The following is a 21,449-nucleotide window of genomic DNA, read 5'->3' on the forward strand; positions in this document are numbered from 1 at the left end:
CAACATCTAGGTTAACATATGTCATTTGATTTATACTAACCAGTTACAAAATTACCAGATTCTTCACAAATGATTCTTTACTTACAATTTAGTAATTTGATACAAATCTTTACATTGGTGAAATGACCTCTGACCACCAACTTGAGCAGGGGTCTGCAACCGTTAAAATCAAAAGAGCCATTTCCGCTCCTTGGCTCGCTGATAAGATATGTCTAGTGCCGCAAAATGTGCTACAACTGTGTTTTTCAACTGGTGGCCCATGGGCCACTTGAGTTTGTTGAAGTGGGGGCCTTTAGGGCCGATGTGTGTGACATGTTAAACTAAAAATAAATGGTGAATTTGAATTTTTATTATTATTAATACACTTTAGGAAGAAATAAAGATCATGTTCACATAAACAAATATTATATATTGTATTGCAGTTTATACCAAATTTAATAAAAACTACAAGTGAACTTAATATATTTCTTCTAATTCTTATTATTTATTATGGTCTTAAAGGTATACTTGTAAAAAATGTCCTACTTTAAGTCTGTAAATTGAACTGAATGGGCTAACAGGCTACTAGCATTTAATCAGCTTGTTTCACTCTTGGTCATTTTGATCACATATTTGCAAACAAACGAACAGGAAAACTGCCTTTTTTGTTGTGAGTGTGTAAAAATAAATAAAATCTCTTGTTAGCTTTGGTCAAAGCTTCAAAGAGCTCCTGCAGAAGGACCAAAGAGAGCTTCAGGTTGCTGACCTCTGAACTAGAGAAACACTGGTGATGTTCTTATGACTGCTCTGTCCTGACAACTGAGAAGTCACTTGAGTTCAGGAGAAGCAATTGTGTTTGAACCGTGTTAGCAAAATACCTCACAAATCACTCAATGAACTTGAATGAAACTTTCAGACATTGGTTTAGTTTTGACGCCAAAAAATGTTCACAAGACCTAAGAAAGTTCTCAACACTGCTTAATACTATGGCACGAACTCCTAGTCAAGGCTGTTTATTTTATTTTATTTTTTTCTTAGTATTTTAGCTCATGAACCTGAATGGAGTTTGGTGAAACTTTACAAAAAATAAAATAAAATAATAAAAAAGATCAGCTACATCTACAACTGACAGACATTTAGAGTCAGTCCAATTCAAGGTGGTCACCAAAGGTAATCTCCTTTTGCCAACACAAAAATGGCTGTAATTTAGTTAAAATTACAGATAACAGCAGAGTTAGAGGGAGATTGTCAACACTTAATCCGAGCATTTCCGTTCTGTCATAAACAGTGGCGGGCGATCTGCATTCCGTCCAATAACTTTCTCAAAGGTTGGTTCTCCACGTCGGTTCCCCTCTCTGACCGGTAGAGGTCGCAGCCGAGCGGCCCTTGAGAGGAGCGGAGCGCATGGACTCATCAGATGCGCTCCCTCCCGCATGCCAAAGCTACAGAACGCCTGGGAAGCCGGGAGGGAGAGAACCGCAGCTTTGGGAGCAACACGACCACCTTTGCATGTTTACCTCCGACCGGGGCTCGGTTAGTCCTCAAACAACTTCACAAACTGTCCTGCTCCTTATATTACCGTGACGGGAAGCTCCTTTCTCCTCTCTCATGGTCTCCAACTGAACTTTATAGGGATGTCAGAGCATCACCGCGCTGAATGCTCAGATATTAGTGCTGAAGTATTTAAAGGAGGGATATAAAAGCGTGGAGGGAGCCGGATTTTGTCTTCTTGACGCACTTTTTTTGTTCGGGTTGACACAGAGAAGGAGAGGGAGAGCGCGTGTGTGCACGGGGGGAGAGAGAAATCGCACACTTTTTTTTTTCCTGGAGCTACGCGTTCATGCCTTCAGTCTTGCGGACTCTGAGATGGACGTCAGATTTTACCCAGCTCCCAATTCCAGCGTGGGTTCATGTACATTACCAACTGACTCCAGTCTGGACTATTACCATTCCAACAAGGTAAACAATTATCTCCAATTTCTACTCTTAAAGTCGGTGAATGTTTAGGTTCAGACATAGCGCAGAGAACTCCATTGATTTCACATAGATGCATGATCCGGCACTTTTGGTTCCCTGGGGAGAATGAAGTCATGAGTACAAGCTGCAATAGGTCATCTGCAAACTTTTTATTTATTTTATTTTTGCTTGTTTTTACTGACACCATGCTCTGTGGTCTTGCACGCGAAGTCTTCTTCAGCTGCATTTTGTAAATTTGGGTTTGTGTGAACTGTTGTGCCGCGTGAGTTGGAGCGCGCTGCTCTCTCGGAACTGCTGTTCCCCCCCCCCCCCCCCCCCCACAGATCAAACTGAACAAACACTGAATGTGAGCAGGATTGCGTTCCAGCTGATAACGTACTTCACCAAACTTCCCATTTTGACTGAAACTTATCTATTCTAATTGCGTAAAGGCGCTGTTATCAGCCTCGAACAAGTCCCCACATGATGATGACCAGTGCACGGTTAACCTAATAAACAATAATCAACATCTTGTTGAAATGTGGTTTTGACTTCGTGCTGTGTGTCTGGCCATTTGTGAAGATTTGTTTCTGCTCCATATCCGTTTGTTCTCTATTAGCAGTAGATGAAGAGCACAGAGCGTTGCGCGCTTGGTCTCCAGACTCCTGTGCGCAAAAATCCAACTTTTGCATTACGCAAACGATTGTTCGAGAAATACATTCTTCACTGCCAACCAAAAAACAAAATTCAAAATAAAAATGCTAGAGTGGACTAAAATGATGCCACGTTAATATCTTTCTTTTTTAAAATAGCAGGTTTAGTTTAACATCACTTTTAAGTAGTTGCCAAATTAACCAGGTTTTATGCAGTTTTTATTCCATCACATAAGGAAGAAGGATTAAAATGTTATTCAGTCATGACTGTTACGTTTAGTCCTATTATCCTGAGCTCCTCTGAGGAGCGTCAATGGGCCTATTGTATAATTGGACTGTTTCCATGTGGCACTCACAGTCACTGACACTTCTCTAAACACAAAACAAATAAACTTGCTTGCAGGCCCAGTGTAAAATTACAAGTCACTTAAGGCGGGTTTCTTTTCTCGTGGTCCAGGTAAAACTTGTGCAAACATTTGCCTGCACCTACACCGGGGAGAGTTGGAAGAAGGCATTACCCCAGATCCTCAGGCATTCACACGGTTTGCTTGCCTTAGCACCCCTGGAGGAAAGCCAGCAGGCAGTTAGATTTGCTGATGACAAAGTGATGCATGTGAAATGTTAGAGCTCAGTGCAATATTTAGATTGTTAATCTCTCCTGTTCACAGTCACCTGTGTGCGTTACACAGACTGTGGCACACTCGGACATGCACTCGCTTGCAAAGAGGTTTTGAAAATGCATTGCATGCATTGACTAAAGTTACCTCTGAACTCTTTATCACCAATAACATCAAAAACTGCAGTTGACTTATTTTTAATGAAATCGAAAACTAGCCGTTTAATAAATGTGGACTCAGACAACAGGGGTACCCTCATAAGTTGCAACTATCAGGCTTGTGTAGGCGTCAGTCTGTGCGTGTGTGTAGGTAAGGCTAACACACACAAGCGCATACAGTAGGCATGAAGAGCTTAGCTACAGGTGTTTATTTAGGATCATGATGGTGCCTGTCTTTCTCTGTCTACATTCGAGGAAATGTAGATTTAACACATTGAACCACTAATTATCATGATTTAGTGCCTACTGAGCAACATGCATTTGAGTCTGAAGGACAGATTCATATAACACTGTCATTAGCAATGTAACAGCTGTGACTAAGATGCAAAGTAGCACAGTACTGCCACTGTACTTCTGCTTTTGCACATAACTAAAAGAACACAGGAGCTTGTTTGGCAGAATAGTAGACTCATCTCAAAAGACCAGAACAAGTATTTAAAAATGAAATTTGCTAATAGTGAGGCTTGCAAAGATGGATAAAAATGATTTAAATGTTTTTTTTTTTATTTATTTTGCCATGATTTTTAGCCTATATGTGCAAAAGTGGAGCAAGGTAGAAAACCAAAGGTGTTGTTACACATAACAGCACAACATTAAAAACACCATTCAGGAAGTGAGCATAAAACAAAGTGAGACAATCAATTTATTAAAGCACTATCACTTCCTGTTCTGGTGGTGTCAACTCACAACACATTTATTTATAAGAGTAACCGTTAGGCTTTGCGAGAATGGCTAAAAATACATGTGCGTATACAGTAATCAGACGTGTTTTCTTTCTGTTTTCTACCTAAAGGGGTTATTAAGGAATGCAAAGAATGTTCGAGCTGAAACTGGTTTAAGCTGATTGGCTCCATTCAAACTGATGGTTGATTGATGCCTGGCAGGACTATGGATCACTCTGACAGAATGATTGAACACCACAAATACATAAATGTGCTTTGAATTTTGAGTAAGGGTTTGCTTGAAATTTAAACATCAACAGAAAAAAAAAACGTTGAGCTGCCAAAACAAATTCAGTTGTGCACATTAGTCACATTGTGTTTGGGTTTTGTTATAACGTATCAAGTACAAAAAATCTTTTCTGTTTGAGCTATTTTCTTTAAATAAACGAGTTGGATAATGTTTGAAGCACCTGCCTGTGGAGCACATTGTATTTGAGCTGTGAGCTCAAAATGAGTCCACATCTGTTTAAAAACACTGAAAATTTAACACTGTTATGAATAAGATAAGCTGATTTTATAAATATTCCTTTAATGCTAGATGGGACAGTTTGTCCATTTACAGAATCAGGTTTCTCAGTCAAAAGGTAATGCCCGAAGTTTGCGAAACAAAATCCAATTTTTTTTATCAAAAGATTTGTTAAGAGATCATGAAAGAAAGAAAAACCATTGTGCTTCTGCAGTGCGTCCACTTTTCTGAACAATGCAAAGAGAAACATATGAGACAAACATCGATTTGTGTTTTTGCTAAGAGCCCCACGGCTCTGTTGCTCTTCTTAACGCCATCCAAGTTGCATTGTCCCGCACTCGCACAATCGCAGTGAGTCATCTTCACTTTTCGCCCAAGATTTCTTCTAATCTTTTTGAAGTCTCCCTGTATCTTTCCTCGCTGAGTGGGAGGCTTGTTTGCTCAGCGTACACTCAGCTGTGTGTAAGAGCGCTGAAGGCCACTTCTTCGCAAATGCCTGTTTTAGTGGGAGACTATTTGTCAAATGCATTATGACTTGTGCATACCCCCGGGCAGAATCACTCCGGTGAAATGAAGTTGGATAGATTACTGTAGATGTTCCACTTTCTCTTCATCCCTCTCCCCTCTAATTGCACGGTGCCCAAGAGAGAGCCTCTCATGTAATTATACTGCAGTTATTCTGTAGGTTTATAATCTAATGGTTTGCAGATGTTATTCTTTACATAGCTGCCATCTGTTCCAACTTACTACATGTTATTTATATACTTTTGCTCGAGTGTTTTGTGAAGGACTCCATCAATGGGTTCATGTGCAATGCATGCGAAATTGTTGAAATGCAATAAATTTAAGAAATGAGTTTAACCGACATGTATACATTGTTTTTGATTTAATGTGCATCAGCGTTAAAAGAAGCAGCAGACGTATGTCCACTCAAATAGCAATGACGACCCTTCCTCAAGTGGTTCGCACAGTTTCAAATGTTCTCCAAATCACTGTGTTAGTCACAGCATACTTCAAAGTATAGGCAAGCAAAAAAAATAAATAAAAAATCTCCATCCTGAATTTTCAAAATGTGATTTTTTTCCTCCTTTTTGAAATGTGACTGTAATAGAAACAGAAAGAGAAATGTTATTCCAGTGGTACCTCGTTCTGTACGCACACAGAAGTTAATTACACGGAGGCAAGCATTCTTGGGTCTACAGCGTGGACTTCGGGTTTTTCATTGTGCCCATTCAGAACATTCTGCTGACTGGCCAGTCCGAGTTGCAGTATCCCAACTGTTCTCGCTGTGAAAATGTTAACCCATGCATGGCTCAAATGCACACCAAATGCAGCCTGAGTGGCTGGAACTGATGGGAACTCCTCAAAAATGTGAGTTTATTGTTCTTATCCAGTTCCGGGCAGTTAACTCAGAACAAAAAACAAAACAAAAAAAAAACATTGAAAGGAGTCATGAGATGGATATTTTATTTCTATTTTAAAAGCTTTATGTTTACAAGTGCACTTTGTGATTTTTTTTTATTTATTTTTTTGGTCTACCCACTTCCTGGCACTATTTGTAATCAAGTCTCTCGGTCTCTACACTTCTCCCCCTCTCTCTGTGTCAAACTTCTTTTCTCATTTACCTTCCCAGCAGCAATGTCAAAAGGTTATGCAGGGAAGCTGGATCGCCTGGGGCTGATTGTGTCTCTCAGTTAATGATAAGTAGCTACAGTGCTATTCTCTGGAGCAGTGGGGCTTAGATTGTGTTTGGTGCACACAGTCCATTACAGTAAGAGGAAAACGGGCTATTTATCAGGATTCTGTTTTTGAATGCAAGAGAGATGCATTTTTCTTTAGTTAAAATGAAATGAGTTGTTAGAGTCATGCAGAACTTTGCCTTTCTTACAATTAATTTTTGTTTGTTTATATCTATATTACTGCATTGTACATCAGTTATAATGTAACTTTCATTCTATTTTTTATAGCCTAGATTTTACTAGGCTATTTTGAATGCATTGATAGCCATCTAGTATAAATGTTCACCATACTGTAGGTATTTATCAATGTGGACTTGAGTTTAACCTGACAGCAAACGTGGTAAACCAAACTGCTGTAGTTCCATTTCTTGCTCTGCACTTTGTAATCTAGATCAGATAGATGACTCAGAGCTGCTCGAGGTGTGAAAAGTCATAAGTCACGGATTGCTGAAAATAGATTCTATGGTTTACCTTGCATGGCTTGTTAATTAATCACCAAAGTCCATATGGGCTATTTATGTCCATGCTGATTGATTATGAGAACTGAATCATGACAACACGATCTAAAATTTCTCAAGTTTTGTGATGAATATTGCATCACATCACTACTGTTTTTCACACTGTAGTCTGTCACCCAATAGGTTTAATTTTAGGATTTGGCCCTCTGTTAGAGCGAGAAAGATCGCAGTCTTCCAGGCTCTGCAGCGTGCAAACTTTAAACCACGTTACAAAGCGTCAGAGGAATTCTGAATTTGACTTTGATTGCAAGCTGAAGAGGCTCGGCCCCGGCCCAGCCCCGGCCCTGCACGCGCCCCTCATTAAATCACGTTAACCTTAATTTTCGTCACAGCTCCTTGAAAGCCTAATACCACTGTCAGGTTGGACTCTTTGCTGCTCAGCTGGATGCCGGGTGAGTGTTTCATACGCTCGTGTAATGTCGGGTCCAGTAAGCCGAGGCGTTTCAAACTGTCTTCACCTCAGGAGGCCGGTGGGTTCTCAGTAGCAATCGCCTTGACTTCTCCTCTCCTCTCCCTCCTGTCTGTCTGCCCTCTCCTCCGCCACTTTCCCTGCACAGCCCAGTTACCTTGTGCTGTTTTATATTCACTCCTTGATTGGTTGGGGGATGGGCCGCGGGAATAGTGTTTGAGGGGTTAGCTGGTTAGTGCGGGGAGGGGGGAGATTCGGTGTGTGCATAAAGATGGAAGCAAAAGAAGGGCAAGAACTGGAGGGAAAGAGATTTTTAGGTTTACTTTATTTCTCAGCCTGCCATTGAGGCTGTAATGTCATTCAACAATGTGGAAACCAAAATGAGCCTTGCCACCAGATGTGTTCCAGTCCAGATAGCAACTTGAAAGACGTACGTTTATTGTTTTAGTGCATTTGGTGTGGTTCAAACCCAAACTGCATGAAATGCTGATTGATGGATTTCACTGAAGAATGTGCATGTGTGTTTGTGTGCACACGAGTGTGTGTTTGGGTGTGTGCGAGCAGTAGAGAAAAATCTGCCTCATTTGATTTATTTAACCATTTTTGTGCCCTGTTCTGGGCTCTGTCTGTTGATGAACAGGGAACACTGACTGTATTTTCTCTCCGTGCTACAGTAGCCTTTCAGGGCAGATTCATCTGCTTTCCATCAGAACTTCAATATGAAAAACACAACCTCTGATTCATTGCTTATTGTACTGAAGGCTTGTTTGACTTAGTAATGTTTACTTTTGTTATCCGCTGAGTGTTGATTTTACATTTCTATAAAGCCAGTAAAAATAAAAAAAGTCCTGCTCATCATGTGTTGCTCGAGATAAAAATCCAAAACACAACTGATGGCATTGTGATATATAACAAAACAAAATGTTACATTAAATGCTCTATGATTAAAAGACATCGACTATATTTTAACAGTAGAAACTGCAATGATGGGAAGCCATGTTAGATCTGCAGCTTCTCAGTGAGAAGGTTGCAAGATCGCTTCCCAGCCTTTCTGTGTGAAGTTTGCATGTTCTCCCGGTTTACTTTACTGTGGGTATTTAATTTTTCTTCCACAGTTCAAACACATCCATGTTAGGCCAATTATTAATTTCTAATTTTTTCCTGGTATCGGTGAGAGTTAGAGCTGCACGTAAAAATCGAAATATCAATATTTTTTAAAGCAATATCTCTATTTTCATTCTTTTAATATCAACACAACCCCTCCAACACTTAGGGGGCAGTATAACGATGCCTGTTTCCTGTTCAGAGCTAGGAACAGCAAGCTGCAAGTCAGATCAATGAGTAAGTGGAATGGCCAGCAGTATTCTGGAAGTATCTTTTGTCATTAAAAGCTGATGTTTGGACACATTTGGGTTTTATAATTTGAAAAGTATGATATAATTTAGTAAACTTTTGCAGGTTTTATTGATTCAGTGGCAGTTGAGCAATGAGTATAAAGTATTGATATCAAAATTGAATGGAATTGAGTTGCGCTGTATCAAGAATCGTATTGTGTCGTTTGTTGAAAATCATATGGAATCGTGATGTCCAAGGTGATACCCAGCCTTAGTGAGAGTGTGAATGTTTGTTTGTCTGTTTTTGGCTCAGACTTGCAACCTGTTCAGGGTTGTACCCCGCCTCTCGCACAGTGACTGCTGGAGATAGGCTCCCATAAGGAGAAGTGGGTAGAGAAAATGGATGGATGGATGGAACTAAAGTTTTGTTAACTTTACGTCTTGAACCACCAACTTAAATATATGGCTGCTGACATTTAGTTGCATCCACATGCATGTGGTTTTGTCTGTAGGTTCAGGAAGTGTGCACTTCATTTTTTTGCAGCACTTTTAGAACCCCCATTTGTGAACTTTGCGTTCCTAATCATTGTACGGCAACATTGTGCGCTTGTATTGTTTTGGTGATGGTACCAGTCTGCCAGCGCGGTAGCAATGAGGACAAAACACTTGCAGTGTTCTAGAAAGCTGCAGTTCTCTCAGCAAGAAAGCTGATCTTCATTAGCGCAGTTTTGCTTCACGTCATTTATAAACAAATAAACCATAACCTGATTGTTCTAGAGGCTGGAGATTGTAAGCACAGTTATTCACCCTGGCAGATTTGTACAAAGCCATCTTTGGTACGTAAATTAGTGCAACCACACAAGAAAAAAACAAGTCAACATTTGAAAATAAGCACAGATGGAGCTCATCACGTTTCACTTCAATATCAGCAAAGCGCTAACAGTTTATCCAACAAGTTTGTTTTCAGCTCGTCTCTTCCAGTGATGCAAGTTTACTGCTGTCACAACATTTTCTAGGAAAAGCTTGACCTAAAATAGTGTGAGACCGCTTGTGAATAGGAAGTAGGGGAAGACAAAAAAAAAAAGGTGATGAAAAGGAGTATATAGTGTGATTTTGGTGGATCATGATGAATCAGGTTGTTGACAGGATGTGACAGATCAGCTTATTGTTTGCTTTTACAGGCGTGGAAGATTGAACCTTTGTTAAGGCACCAATTATCAAAGGACTCAGTCTAAATTATATCAAATTTTATTTTTTATATGAAATGGAGGATTCAGGTGCAGAAGTGTTATGGTTTTTATGAGAACCGCAGCATTTGTCAGAGTTGATATAATCAGCTGAGACAATCATTGCACAATGGTGTTAGCACCACGACCTTCCTTGCTCACCATGATGAGCTTATTATTATTTTTTTTGTGTGTAAAACTCTCATAAAAGATGCTGTTATTCTGCAGCTTCTATTGGACACATGCATAAAAACTGTGATATAATGTAATGTTGAGAAAGCAGCTGTCGGGTGTATTAAGAAAAGCTCACAAGCCTGGGCATACGTGAACAGTTGTCTTGACTTCCTGAGGCATGTCCTGTGCAAACAGAACCGGAGACGGCTGGTCCAGGTCCATACTCCGAGGACCACGGGCCCACTGAGTACACACACTCTAAGACATATGTTCCCCTAACAGGTACACACACACACACGCCTGCATGCAAACATGTCTGCACAGCAAAGAACAAATAAACACATGCGCACATGTGAGCACACAGACCACAGAAATGCTATCATGTTGTGCAGCAGAAACAGTTCAACCCACAGGATACTGTACGTCACGATCTGATGTTAAGTTGGACAATTGTGACGAAATGTGGAATCAGTTAAATAAAGCTTGTTCGTTAAAGTGATCATATTAATTTCTAGCTTTTTCATCAAATGCTTTTGTTTGTTAACCCATTGTAACTGAGTTAGATCAGGTTTGCACAAGACCTGGTTAGCACTTCAAGGATTGGTCCAGTGCCAGATTCTGTTTGTGTATGTGCTGCCCAAAGCCAAATGTGTGTGTGTGTGTGTGTGTGTGTGTGTGAGAGAGAGAGAGAGAGAGAGAGAGAGTGTGTGTGTGTGAGAGAGAGAGAGAGAGAGAGAGAGTGAGCCTCCCCTCCCTATCACAGCAAACCCACAGTCCCCTGCAGGCCCCTTTTTCCTCTGTCTTGTAAACCACCTCTGGCACTTTGGGGCTTTTTTTTGTCTTAATATTTTCATTGTGTTTTACTTTCCAGGAGGTTTACTCCCTGTGGATTTATACTCAGATTTTACTACTTAGTCATATTTAGAGAAAACCCAAAAGCAAAAATTGCAGTGATCTGTTAAGTAGAGCCGCACAGCGAAATGCAAATATTCACTTAATATTTTTTAAAAATAAATATCAGTGATATTACAGTTCATATTTCAAATATTTTTACTACAGTAGCTGCCTTTGAGTCCTCAGTATGTTGATTGGTATGTGATATGCGGGTGCAGCTGAATTTGAGAGGCTTCGCTGTGCAAACACAGCATTGCTGGCACTCCTGGTTTCACTTAATCTTTCACACAAAGGCACTGGCATGTGGCAGGGCTCTCAGACAGATTCAGTGACAGAGAAAGAGAGCGGAGGAGAGCGGCGTTGTGTGTGAGCGTAGAAACACGGATAGATGTGCTTGCTTAGCTTTCAAACCATTTACATTTATTTGTTTTTCAATTATCTCCTGATCTAGACTGTGAGATTACCCTTCGTGGAATTTCTGTTGATCTCAGAACGGCATTATTAAAACTTTCTGAAGCAAACATGGTATCGTATAACGGATACCATGTCTGGAATTTTGGTCATTTCAGGATTTATTCGGGGCCGAAATCTACACAGACATCCACAAACACTGCCTGTCATGGATGGATGATTTGATTTCCAACTTACAAACTGAGAAAATGGGAGGGCACTTTTGAGATTCTAATGCGTTTTTGCAGTAAAAAAAGATAAATAAGTAAAAATATAATAAAAATATTTAAAGCATATTTTCATCATTTATCTGTAACTATTAATTGGAAACATAATGGCTTTGCTGTAGAAATGACAGTGGTGAAAAAAACAAACAGTTGGAACTGCTTCGAAATAGAAACATTTTGCTACAGTACTTCTAATCCAAAATCATTGTGTTATTTGCAGCTTTAATTTATGCAGATCTGTGTTTTGCTTCAAAACATTATGTCTTGGCACCACAGGCTGCTTTTTGCAAATTTAAATATCTTTCAGTCACAGAAGTATTGAAGCTGGATTTTACTAGATTTTTTTTTCAATTTATTTTTTTTACATGGCTCATTGCAAGAAAAATAAAACCAAAATATCAAGTGGGAATATCTTTCTACAAACTTGGACATAATTTTGCTGACAACAGTGGATAATCAGTAATGTTTTGGCAGGAAAATGTACACTTGTTTCTAGGTACACACCACTTAATATTCTTAATAGTCAGTATCAAGATGTGCTAATACAGTTACAAACTGGCTGAAGGGTGTTATTGTGAGTGCCAGTTTTTTTTGTTCCTTTTGGTTTGCTTTTTATGCTTTTTCTGTTGCTCTGCATAATGACAAAAGTGGAAGAGTAGAAGATTCCAATTACTCAGAGAAAGTCAAGGAGGCTGTTGAAGTTTGAGGAACACAACATGAGCTGGGTGCTGTGCAAAGATTGTGCCCATTTGGAATGTAATTAAATTGGTTTGGCTGCATGCCAGAGGAAAAAGTACATTTCTTTCTTCTCATCTCAAATGAAAATGTATAGTGTTTTGCTAAAAAATACCTGGAGGGAACAGTAGACTGTTGAATATTTGTTATACAGCTTGCACTGTGCAGTTGAAATGAGTTTTGAGATGAGTTATCCGCTGTGGTTTCCCCTTTGACATTTCAAAGGTATGTAGCTTTTGAACCATGGATTTACTGTAATCTATTTCTTCTATTATTGATGTGTGGTTGAGTTATAAACTGTAGATTGGCTTTTCTTCCATTTCACTGGCTTTGCCATATCAAAAAAAACCAAAGGACTATGATAGCGTAGCAGACTTTCTAATAATGCAGTTGTTGTTCCCCTTCTACATAATAAAGAGTGGTGCTCCCCATAAAGAGTGCGTGAATATTTTAAAACCTTCTCTGTTGCAGTAACCAGTCTAAACCGGAACATTTAACAGATGTGACCAAACAGTCTCATTTTAATGTAAAGCAAATGTTACATCGTAAAGTTACAGCCCGGGTTTACATAAAACACATTAGGCCTAATTTCAGAAAAGCAAAGTTTACATTCCAGCAAAGTAACATCGTAACCTACAACGAGTTGGCAATTTATTTGAAAACTACTTTGTTGTCACTATTTTCCCTGTTCTAAATAAGAGCAGTAATTGCCTCTTTGAGGTTGCATCAGCAGTCATGAAGTGCAATTTGATTAATTACTTCTTCAAATTACTGCAGAACTGCAAAAAACCACAAAAAAGTAGACAAATTCTTAGAATTTTGAAAGCATATAATTTAGATTAGCAGGAACTTTTGTGGTTTTTCTTTGAAGTAGTTTTGGCTGAATATTAATAATGTTTTCTGATTGGTCACGCCAGTATGAAAATACTTTAACAATTGGATTATGAGAAAGACAAAGGAACTGGTGAATTATCTAGCTCTGTGAATGTGAGCTGGTAGTTTTTGTGTTCTTTTAATTTTTAAAATTTAAATCAAAATAATTCAGCTGCTTTTGGTTTATTGTTGCTGGATCTACAAATGGATCGAGACCAAGGCCGGCCCTAGCCAGGCAAGATTTCAGGTGCTGCCCCGTGTAGGTTTTTAAATCTCACTACTAATTTACATACATTCACAAACCAAATGAAGTAGTTTTTTTTATGTAATATTATTATTTTTTATCTTTTTCCAATTTAAATATTTAACAAAATACGATCTCGTGTAAAGTACGATCAACATTTTTTGAGCTTAAAAAGCATAAAAAATCTAATCATCAACAACCCATGTATAATACTACCCCCCAACTTTATGGAGGATTTTTAGGGTTAAATTTCTAGTATCATACATGAATAAATACAGTAATTTATTTTAAGCAGAATACCAAAAGTCTACCTTATACTTGCCTGGGACAATAAACAATGCGGCAGCGTGACGGCTCAGTGGTTAGCACCAAAGCCTCGCAGCAAGAAGGTCCTGGGTTTGATCCCCGGTTTGGACCTGGGGTCTTTCTGTGCGGAGTTTGTATGTTCTCCTCACGCATGTGTGGGTTTCCCCCACAACACAAAAACATGTACAATAGGTTGCCTTCAGGCCCAGGCCTCCCTTGAAAAAGAGATCTGCAATCTCAATGGGACTTGCCTGGTAAAATAACAGTAAATAAATAAATAAAATATGGAAAACCAGACTTTAACCTGAACTTTACCTGATATCTTAAATGAAACTTCCATTGCCCTTATTTTGTTAGACACTGAGTTAGTCTTGACTGCACCATTGTAACACCCCATGTTGGAACAAAGCAGGCTGAGAAACCCCCAGAACAAGTTACTTCCACAAACCTACCAGTGGTTATTCTACAGAGTAAATCAACTATACTCTAGTAAATAAAAAAAATATGTCCCCCATTTGTGGCACCCCATAGATCAACAGTGCTGTTAGCACTTGCCTATACTGCCTATACCACGGGCCGGTCCTGATTGAAACATCTAGGCTATTTTTACAAACTGGTCCCACATGGCATTATATTGGCCTCTTTTTGTACGTGTCTTGTCAAATCAACACTTAAGCTTTTTTTGTGTGTGTTAGACACCCAATCAACAGACAAAACTACAAGTTCTGTGTCACTGCTGGCCCCCTGGAGAGACCATGTAAAAAATGCTTGCATGTCTGGTGGCATAAATGTTTGTGTTATGACTCTCAGATCCATGAAATGAGCCAGAGTTGCTGAGATGATGACTTAATTAGTTGGCTATACAACTGCTGGGCTAATGGCTGTTTGTGGGTTTGCGGTTGCTCTAGCATGCATGTGTGTGTGCTCGTGCTGTTGATTGTTAGAGGAATAATCCTGCATGCACATATCAAAGCCTGCTACGTGAATCAAACATGTGACATATACAAAGCTCCTCAGTTTTTGCTCACTGGGATTTAGCAAGAAACACAAATGTATGAATAAACCTTAGGGGTATCAATCCTACACCTCCTTACATGTGCATTTACTGAAATCAATTTTATATCTCATTGTTTATTCATGATCTATTCAATGTGTACGCAACAGTAGTGTGATTTCATTCTCAGAGATTCTTTTGTCAGGCGAGGAATTGATGTTTTAAACTGCAGCTCTGGAATTGTGCAAGAAATTCTAAAAGAAACAAAAACATGCTAAAGAGGAAGAGGAGATGAAACGATAACATTTGTCAGAAAGAAAGGCAGACACGAGTTGAGCAGTTTTGCAACTTAAAAACAAAAATAGAAGGATGTAATAAAGTTGACGTGCACCACATTCTGCACACACAGTAAACCCATTTCCCAAGCATGCACGTGCTGACGTGACACACGTTCTCACTTTCATTTGTAATCATGCACCTGCTGACATTCACTGTTATTGTCGGTACAGGAGAGGAAACAATGTTTCACCCCCAGACTAATGTGCTCGTGGCCGTGTGATCGCACGAGTCTCTACAACTGTTTTAGCAGCTCATTATTTGTCAAAATGAGCTGCATGCTTTTTTAAAGTACATACAGCTCAATCTGTTTCGAGAAAATTCCAGTTATCAATATTTTATGCTTTTTTTTTGCAGAGTTTTTTTTTCTCATAGGCTCACTTAAAGGAGACTACTTTCTATGTTCTGGGTTAATGCTTGTAAACTGGCATTAAGGCACTGAGACATTTGCTCTTTGGCTGTGTGTACAGTACTTATCTTTATTTCTTGAAATCCCAAAGAATTAAATGTGTGTTGTTGCATAGATTTGTTTTGCATCCTTGGCAACCACAAAGCTGTGCAAACAAAGCCAAGCAACAAAGAGGGTTAGTAGGTCTCTTGTATGACAGAGGTGATGGATGAGCTAATTGGGGATTAACTGTTATTAGCTGGAAGAGGGGAGACAAATGCCAAGCCCTTTTTGTGCCAAACACAGTGCCGTTATGTCTTCCTTCCTGGCTCTGTTCAGCCATGTTTCTCACCTGGCATGCTTTTATTTCCATCTCTCTGGGTTCTCCTCCATTCTCTCTCACCCCGTATATTTTTTCCTTTTCCTCTCTCTTGTTCTCCTTTTTTCCCCTCTCCCTCTTTCCCTCTCAGGATGATGCTCATCAGCCTGTATTAGTTGCAAATGCAGAACTAAGTAGCTGTGACAACATTCTCGGATGCTCCAGCTGCCACAGATTTATTGAGTTATTAAAGTAATGTACTGTGATTAAAAATGCTAATTTTCCCTAAATTGTATGCCAGCTTACATTGTTTTTTTTTCAATAGCTGATTTAATTACATGGAAAATGAAACAAGGGCTGATGATTCAATCTTTGCCGCCAAATGCCTCTTCATACAGAAATGAATTATCTCCTGATACAGAATTAGAGCTGCAAAAAGTGGGTTTCTCTCAGATTAAATAAGGAAAGCATTATACAAGCTATTATGAGCAGAAATTATATTCTTTAATTTAGCTGTCTTTTGTTCATGTATGATGTTAAAGGAGAATAATAAAGGCAGCACATTCACACTAAGTTCATGCGCATACAGTAAACCATGAAACATCTTTTACAGTCCAGGCAATAAGTCTTGCTTCTGACAACATAAAAGCAACGCCTTAAGTTCAAAATCTTCATATTATCTCCAACGTGCAGTTTATGTATTGCGGTTCTGATTTTACATTTAAAGCACAATTTTAAATAAATAAAGAAGAAAAAAGTTTCCCTTCTCAATTTTATTATGAAGTGTGTCCTCGTCTACTCTGAATAATTCCCTCTCCCGTGGGGGATTTGTTCAGTGTGCTTTCCTTGGCTCATTTTGGCCTCTCATTATGCATTCATGTATTCGTTTATACAGTGTGCAAAACTGCAGCTACATTGGACAAATCTCAGTTGTTTTTGACACTATTGTGAACGATACGCAGCATTTTCCCCTCTGATTTCTGTTTTTCTCTTTTACTTGGAGCAGTTGTTTTCTTCTTATTTTGCTAAATATGCAAGCACCCCCCATTTTTTTTGAAGATTGCATTATTTACTAGATTTAAATTTTCATTTTAATGTTGAGGTAAAACTCTTCCTGTTGATCACTTGATCTCTGCAGCAAGCTTTCACGAAACATCTTGCAGCAATGTTATTTCTGCCCTTTAAAATCTCTTCAAGATGTCCAGAAGAGCCTCAGATAATGCTTGGATCTCTTCCAAATTACTCACCGTGTACCGTAACAGATCCCCAGGAGTATCAGTGCCACTTCACGGTCCTCTCCTCTTAATAGGACCTGTAGGTGAGCGTGTGAAATGTCCATGACCACATCAGATGTCGTTTTCCTTTCTGGAGTTCAGTGGATTGAGCTTCTCCGGCCTTCCAGATGTCCTGGACATAACAGTGGCTTGTCAGCTCCATAGCGGGGTTCTAAATAGGTCACCCTGCCCGATATCACACAGCTACTTCACAATGACACCACTGTTCCCCTGATATTACGACACTCCAGGTGGCTCACTGAAGGAAGTCATAGGCAGACAAATATGGACCTTCATTTTGTTTTGCAGACAGCAAGGAAACACGTTCTTATCAGACTGATTTTTAATTTAAAAGATGGAAATGCTTTCAATAAAACGCACACCTCAAATTCAATTAGCAATTTTTTGAGTTACTTTTCAGCTCTTCTATAGAAGGCTTTCTGAGGAAAGGAACCAAGAAAAGAAGGAAACAACAAAGGAGAGCGTTGGTAGGATGTCGGCTCAGTGATTTCTGATTTATGGTTTGATTACAGTCTCTGCATCCTGCTGAAGTATGGCTTCATTTGTCTGCATAATATGAACTTGTTTCTTTTTTTTCACATGGCCTGGTCATGCAGCAAAGGCTGGCCTGATCTGCTTCTCGTCAAAATGAAGCCCACAGTTTACTCACACAGACACACACACTCACTCTAGTGGGACGCAGGCGCACACTCACAAGCACGCTGATTGAGAGATAAAATGGAGAATAGCTCTTTTAGTCAGCTGAGCAGTCTCTCTTCCTGCAGCCTGGCAACCATTCAATGCAATTTACCCCCTACTGGAAAATAACGGTGATATTCACAATACCCAGCAAAGAGAGAAAGAGAGAAAAAAATAGCAATGCGATGTAAAGCAAGATGTGAGCGCAGGTGTCCGTCATCCTACATTCATAATATCCCACTCAACAGAATGAAAAATCAACACATTTATTACCGCTGATTTGAATGAGAAGCTAAAGTGTCTTCACCTAGAATGTCAATACCAGTGTTTTGCAGGAGAGCAGCCTTGAAATTTAGACAATGTACCTTTTTTTCCCACCTGTAGCTGGCTGAAAAAAACTCTTTTGAGAGTCGCATTCCGATAAAAGGAGGGATCAGACCTTGATGAGCAAGAAACTCTAGCTAAGTGTGCTCACTTTGTGTGCCATTTGTGTTTTTAACCAGCATCGATCCACCTGCATTTGGCCTGTTTTGCTGTATGAATAGGATGAAAGCTGGCGTTTAAGAGCCAGTCGCCAATATCCCCAAGCATTCTTTAAAGTGGCATTTTACTTTTGACTTTTTAGGCCTCCTACTTGAATTTTCTAACTTCTGACAGTTCATGAGCTAGCCTGGTAAAAACCAGACCCTTGTCCTTCACTTTGCTTCGTACAGAGGGTCTGGACTCGCTGCTATAGAGACGCAATTCTTGCAGGAGGCGTGGCCTCTGCTGAAGTGTGTATGTGTGTGCATGTCGCTGTGAAGGAGGCTAAGCTATGAAGCGAACCGAAAATCATGTGTGCTGTAAACAACCCTACTGAGAGGAGAAATATACTGAGCCGAATGAGATGGCTGTAAATGAGAGCTGCTGCTTTGTCAGACAAATTTAATTTAATTTGGAAGCCTTATCAACACGGACTGGCTTCATTCACTTCCTCCACTGCCGTGTGCTAAAATAACTAGCAGACACTGCGCAGAACATCAATGTCATTCAAAACTCCGCCTTCTGTTCTCTGATTGGCCCAGGTAAAATAAACTARAAGCAGACACTGCACAGAAAATTGACGTTCTGTTCTCTGATTGGTTCGGCTAAAAATCTGCCAGTGAAATCCTTGTCTATGGGAGATGTCCCAGACGGAGCAGTGAAGGGAAACTAGAATTGAGTGGAACCGCGTAGGAAGGCAAGGGCCAGGCTAGTGACGAGCTCACTGGCTAATCTAGTTTTTGTGTATGAAATGAGGTTTTGTTAAAATTAAAAATCACTTTTTTTTTCCCAAATTTAAAATCAAAAGTTAATAGCACCACAATACGAAGAGGCTGAAACCTCAAACTGCTTGTGGTCTTGCATGAATCATCACATGCTTCAGTCAGCCTGACAGCACAGAACAGAGTGGAACTGATTGTCTCAGGCAGCTCGCAGAGAGATCTGAAATTAACACCTTTTGAAAGCTGCTGTTAAAGACCAGTGAACTAAAAAAAAAAAAAAAAAAACGGGTCAGGCAGAGTGATGTCTGAGCTCACAGCAGCTCCGGTGTCGAAAGGTACATTTGAATATGAACAGCCCCGACTGAAAGGTTATGACCCATAAAGAGGGGGAACGATCTGAGTGAAGCGTGCAGAGGGGCAAAATGTCAGAGTGAGAATGGCAGGAAATATGTTAGTGACAAGGAAAAAGCTGCCCCTAGTATACTAGAGCCCCGACGAGTAAAAATAGGGCATTGGGCAAGAAGGCAGGAAACCAGCAGAGCGAGGCCTCTAGTAGGAATTTCTTCTGGGGAGGAGAGATAAGAGACTTAACTCTGTCCTGTCTGGGCAACTGACTTCAGCGTGCGACATGTGATCACTGATCACTTATGCAGAGACGGACGGAGGAAGAAGAGATTGAAAAACTGAATAAATGATTTTGAGCACTGAGTCACGTTTGTGCAGCTGCGTGTCTGAGCGTGTGCACCTTTTTTTTCCTGATGACTCGTCAGTTATTTAGACAGGAGATTTTTAATTAGGTCAAGATGAAAACAACAGTCCCACAAATGTGCTTTCATGCACACACACACACACACACACACACACNTTTTTTGAGTAGACTCAACTTATTTTTTTTAACTTAACAAGGATTTTTATCAAAATGTTCACACAGCTTATTTTGGATGAGTATGAACAACAAATTGATGAGATTTAAGTAATCTTCACTTGAAATCTTTTATTAAACACAATGTTGCGTTTTTCAGTGTAATAATTAGAGTTTAAAGACATACAAGTTTGCACTGAATATAAACACTGTTATAGTGTCCTTATGTGTCCTTGTTGTTTCATATTGAGGACACAACCTTCCCTCCAGCATTATTACTGGATGAGACAATAACCTAAATACCTGTCCAATTTCAGTCTCCCTTTCTGTCTGCTGTTCTTTATCGAATTCTATCTTCGCGATCCCATTTCACCCTCGAAATCTCACTTTTCTCTTTTTCTCCATTTTTGCACACCCTTACCCACTCTCCCTCATGGTCACTCTCTTAAGTGATTGCTACATTTCATCTTATGGTAAATCGGCCGTCAGCCCAGTGAGCTATCATTATGCAAATGATGGGCAATTCAATTTCAGTTGGTCGGAGGGGGAATTTCTAATTATGGTTAGGCTCAGCACTCAAGATGGAGAGAAATATGTAAAGACATGAAGAGACAGGATGGTGGAGAGCAGCTTTAAATGGACAGCTGAAGGAAGGCGAGGCGAAGAGGTCTATGAAGCAGCTGGAAAATGAATACCTGAATATCAATTTTACTCCTTGGTTGGCAGTGAGCCTGTTTGTGTTTCTTCTTGTTGTTTTTTTTTTCTCGTCCATTTAATTTTATTAGGTTCTCACTTGGTGACTTTTTTAATGATTAAATGTGTTTCTGATTTAACTGTGAGACTCAAGATAACAACAAAAAAATCTTATAGAAATTATATTTTGTAAATTTCTCTATTGACATTGTGGTGAGCAGTGTTTTAAATAGTATATCAGTACAACTGTTTCACGTGGGGAGATAAGAAGTGTGCTTAATAAACTAAAAATATCTGCATTTGACATGACTCATTTGCCACATATGTCATCACAGTTGTCTGGTGCTTTGTAGCAAGTCATATATGCAGTATCTAAAATCAAAATCTGAATCATTTTACATTGCTTTATACATTTTAGGAATTTCCTCCCCTGGCCAAAGTCAAATTCTGAGTTGTTTTTAACTGTCAAGTACAGTAACAAGTCTCTAGTGCAGAGCTGTGAAACAGGAACTTGTGCTGCAGTCAAGAATTATGGTATACTAACAAAAAACACTGAGCAGCAGCCATTAGATTCACTTAGATTATTACCATTTTTACCAGGCAATTCATCCAGATGATTATTGATTATAATGATTCTGATTAATTATCTCTTTACTGATTGGAACAGTGAGCAGTTCATTCTGTGGATCTTAGTATGCTTTTTATCCCCCTCACTTCTCAAAACTGTGTGGTTTGAATTCAAATGCTTTCAAGTTCAAGTGTTAAAAAAGTTGTTACACCAAGATTTTATCATGAGAGATTACTGGTATAAGTTTTTGAGGTAACAAAAGTTATATGTCCCAAAATAAAAGGAGTCTCAGTGATTCTTATATGAGTTATTCTGACAGCACATTTCTGACC

The 21,449-nt window shown here is 39.4% G+C and overlaps 1 protein-coding gene across 5 annotated transcripts in view; it reads left to right on the forward strand.

Moving 5' to 3' along the window:
- Window positions 1-1,399: 1,399 nt before the first annotated feature.
- tox2 (TOX high mobility group box family member 2) overlaps window positions 1,400-21,449 on the forward strand; it is a 108,103-nt gene continuing 88,053 nt past the window's right edge. For 2 of the 5 annotated variants that reach the window (XM_014008602.1, XM_014008603.1), the window contains exon 1: window positions 1,405-1,938. In XM_014008602.1, the coding sequence (XP_013864056.1) occupies window positions 1,846-1,938 (93 nt within the window). In that variant the 5' untranslated portion in view covers window positions 1,405-1,845. Of the gene's footprint in view, window positions 1,939-8,551; window positions 8,619-21,449 lie in introns of those variants that run through there. The other 3 variants (XM_014008597.1, XM_014008598.1, XM_014008599.1) reach the window with 3 other exon arrangements.

This window comes from Austrofundulus limnaeus, unplaced genomic scaffold (genome assembly GCF_001266775.1).
Source record: "Austrofundulus limnaeus strain Quisiro unplaced genomic scaffold, Austrofundulus_limnaeus-1.0 Scaffold51, whole genome shotgun sequence".
NCBI lineage: Eukaryota > Metazoa > Chordata > Actinopteri > Cyprinodontiformes > Rivulidae > Austrofundulus > Austrofundulus limnaeus.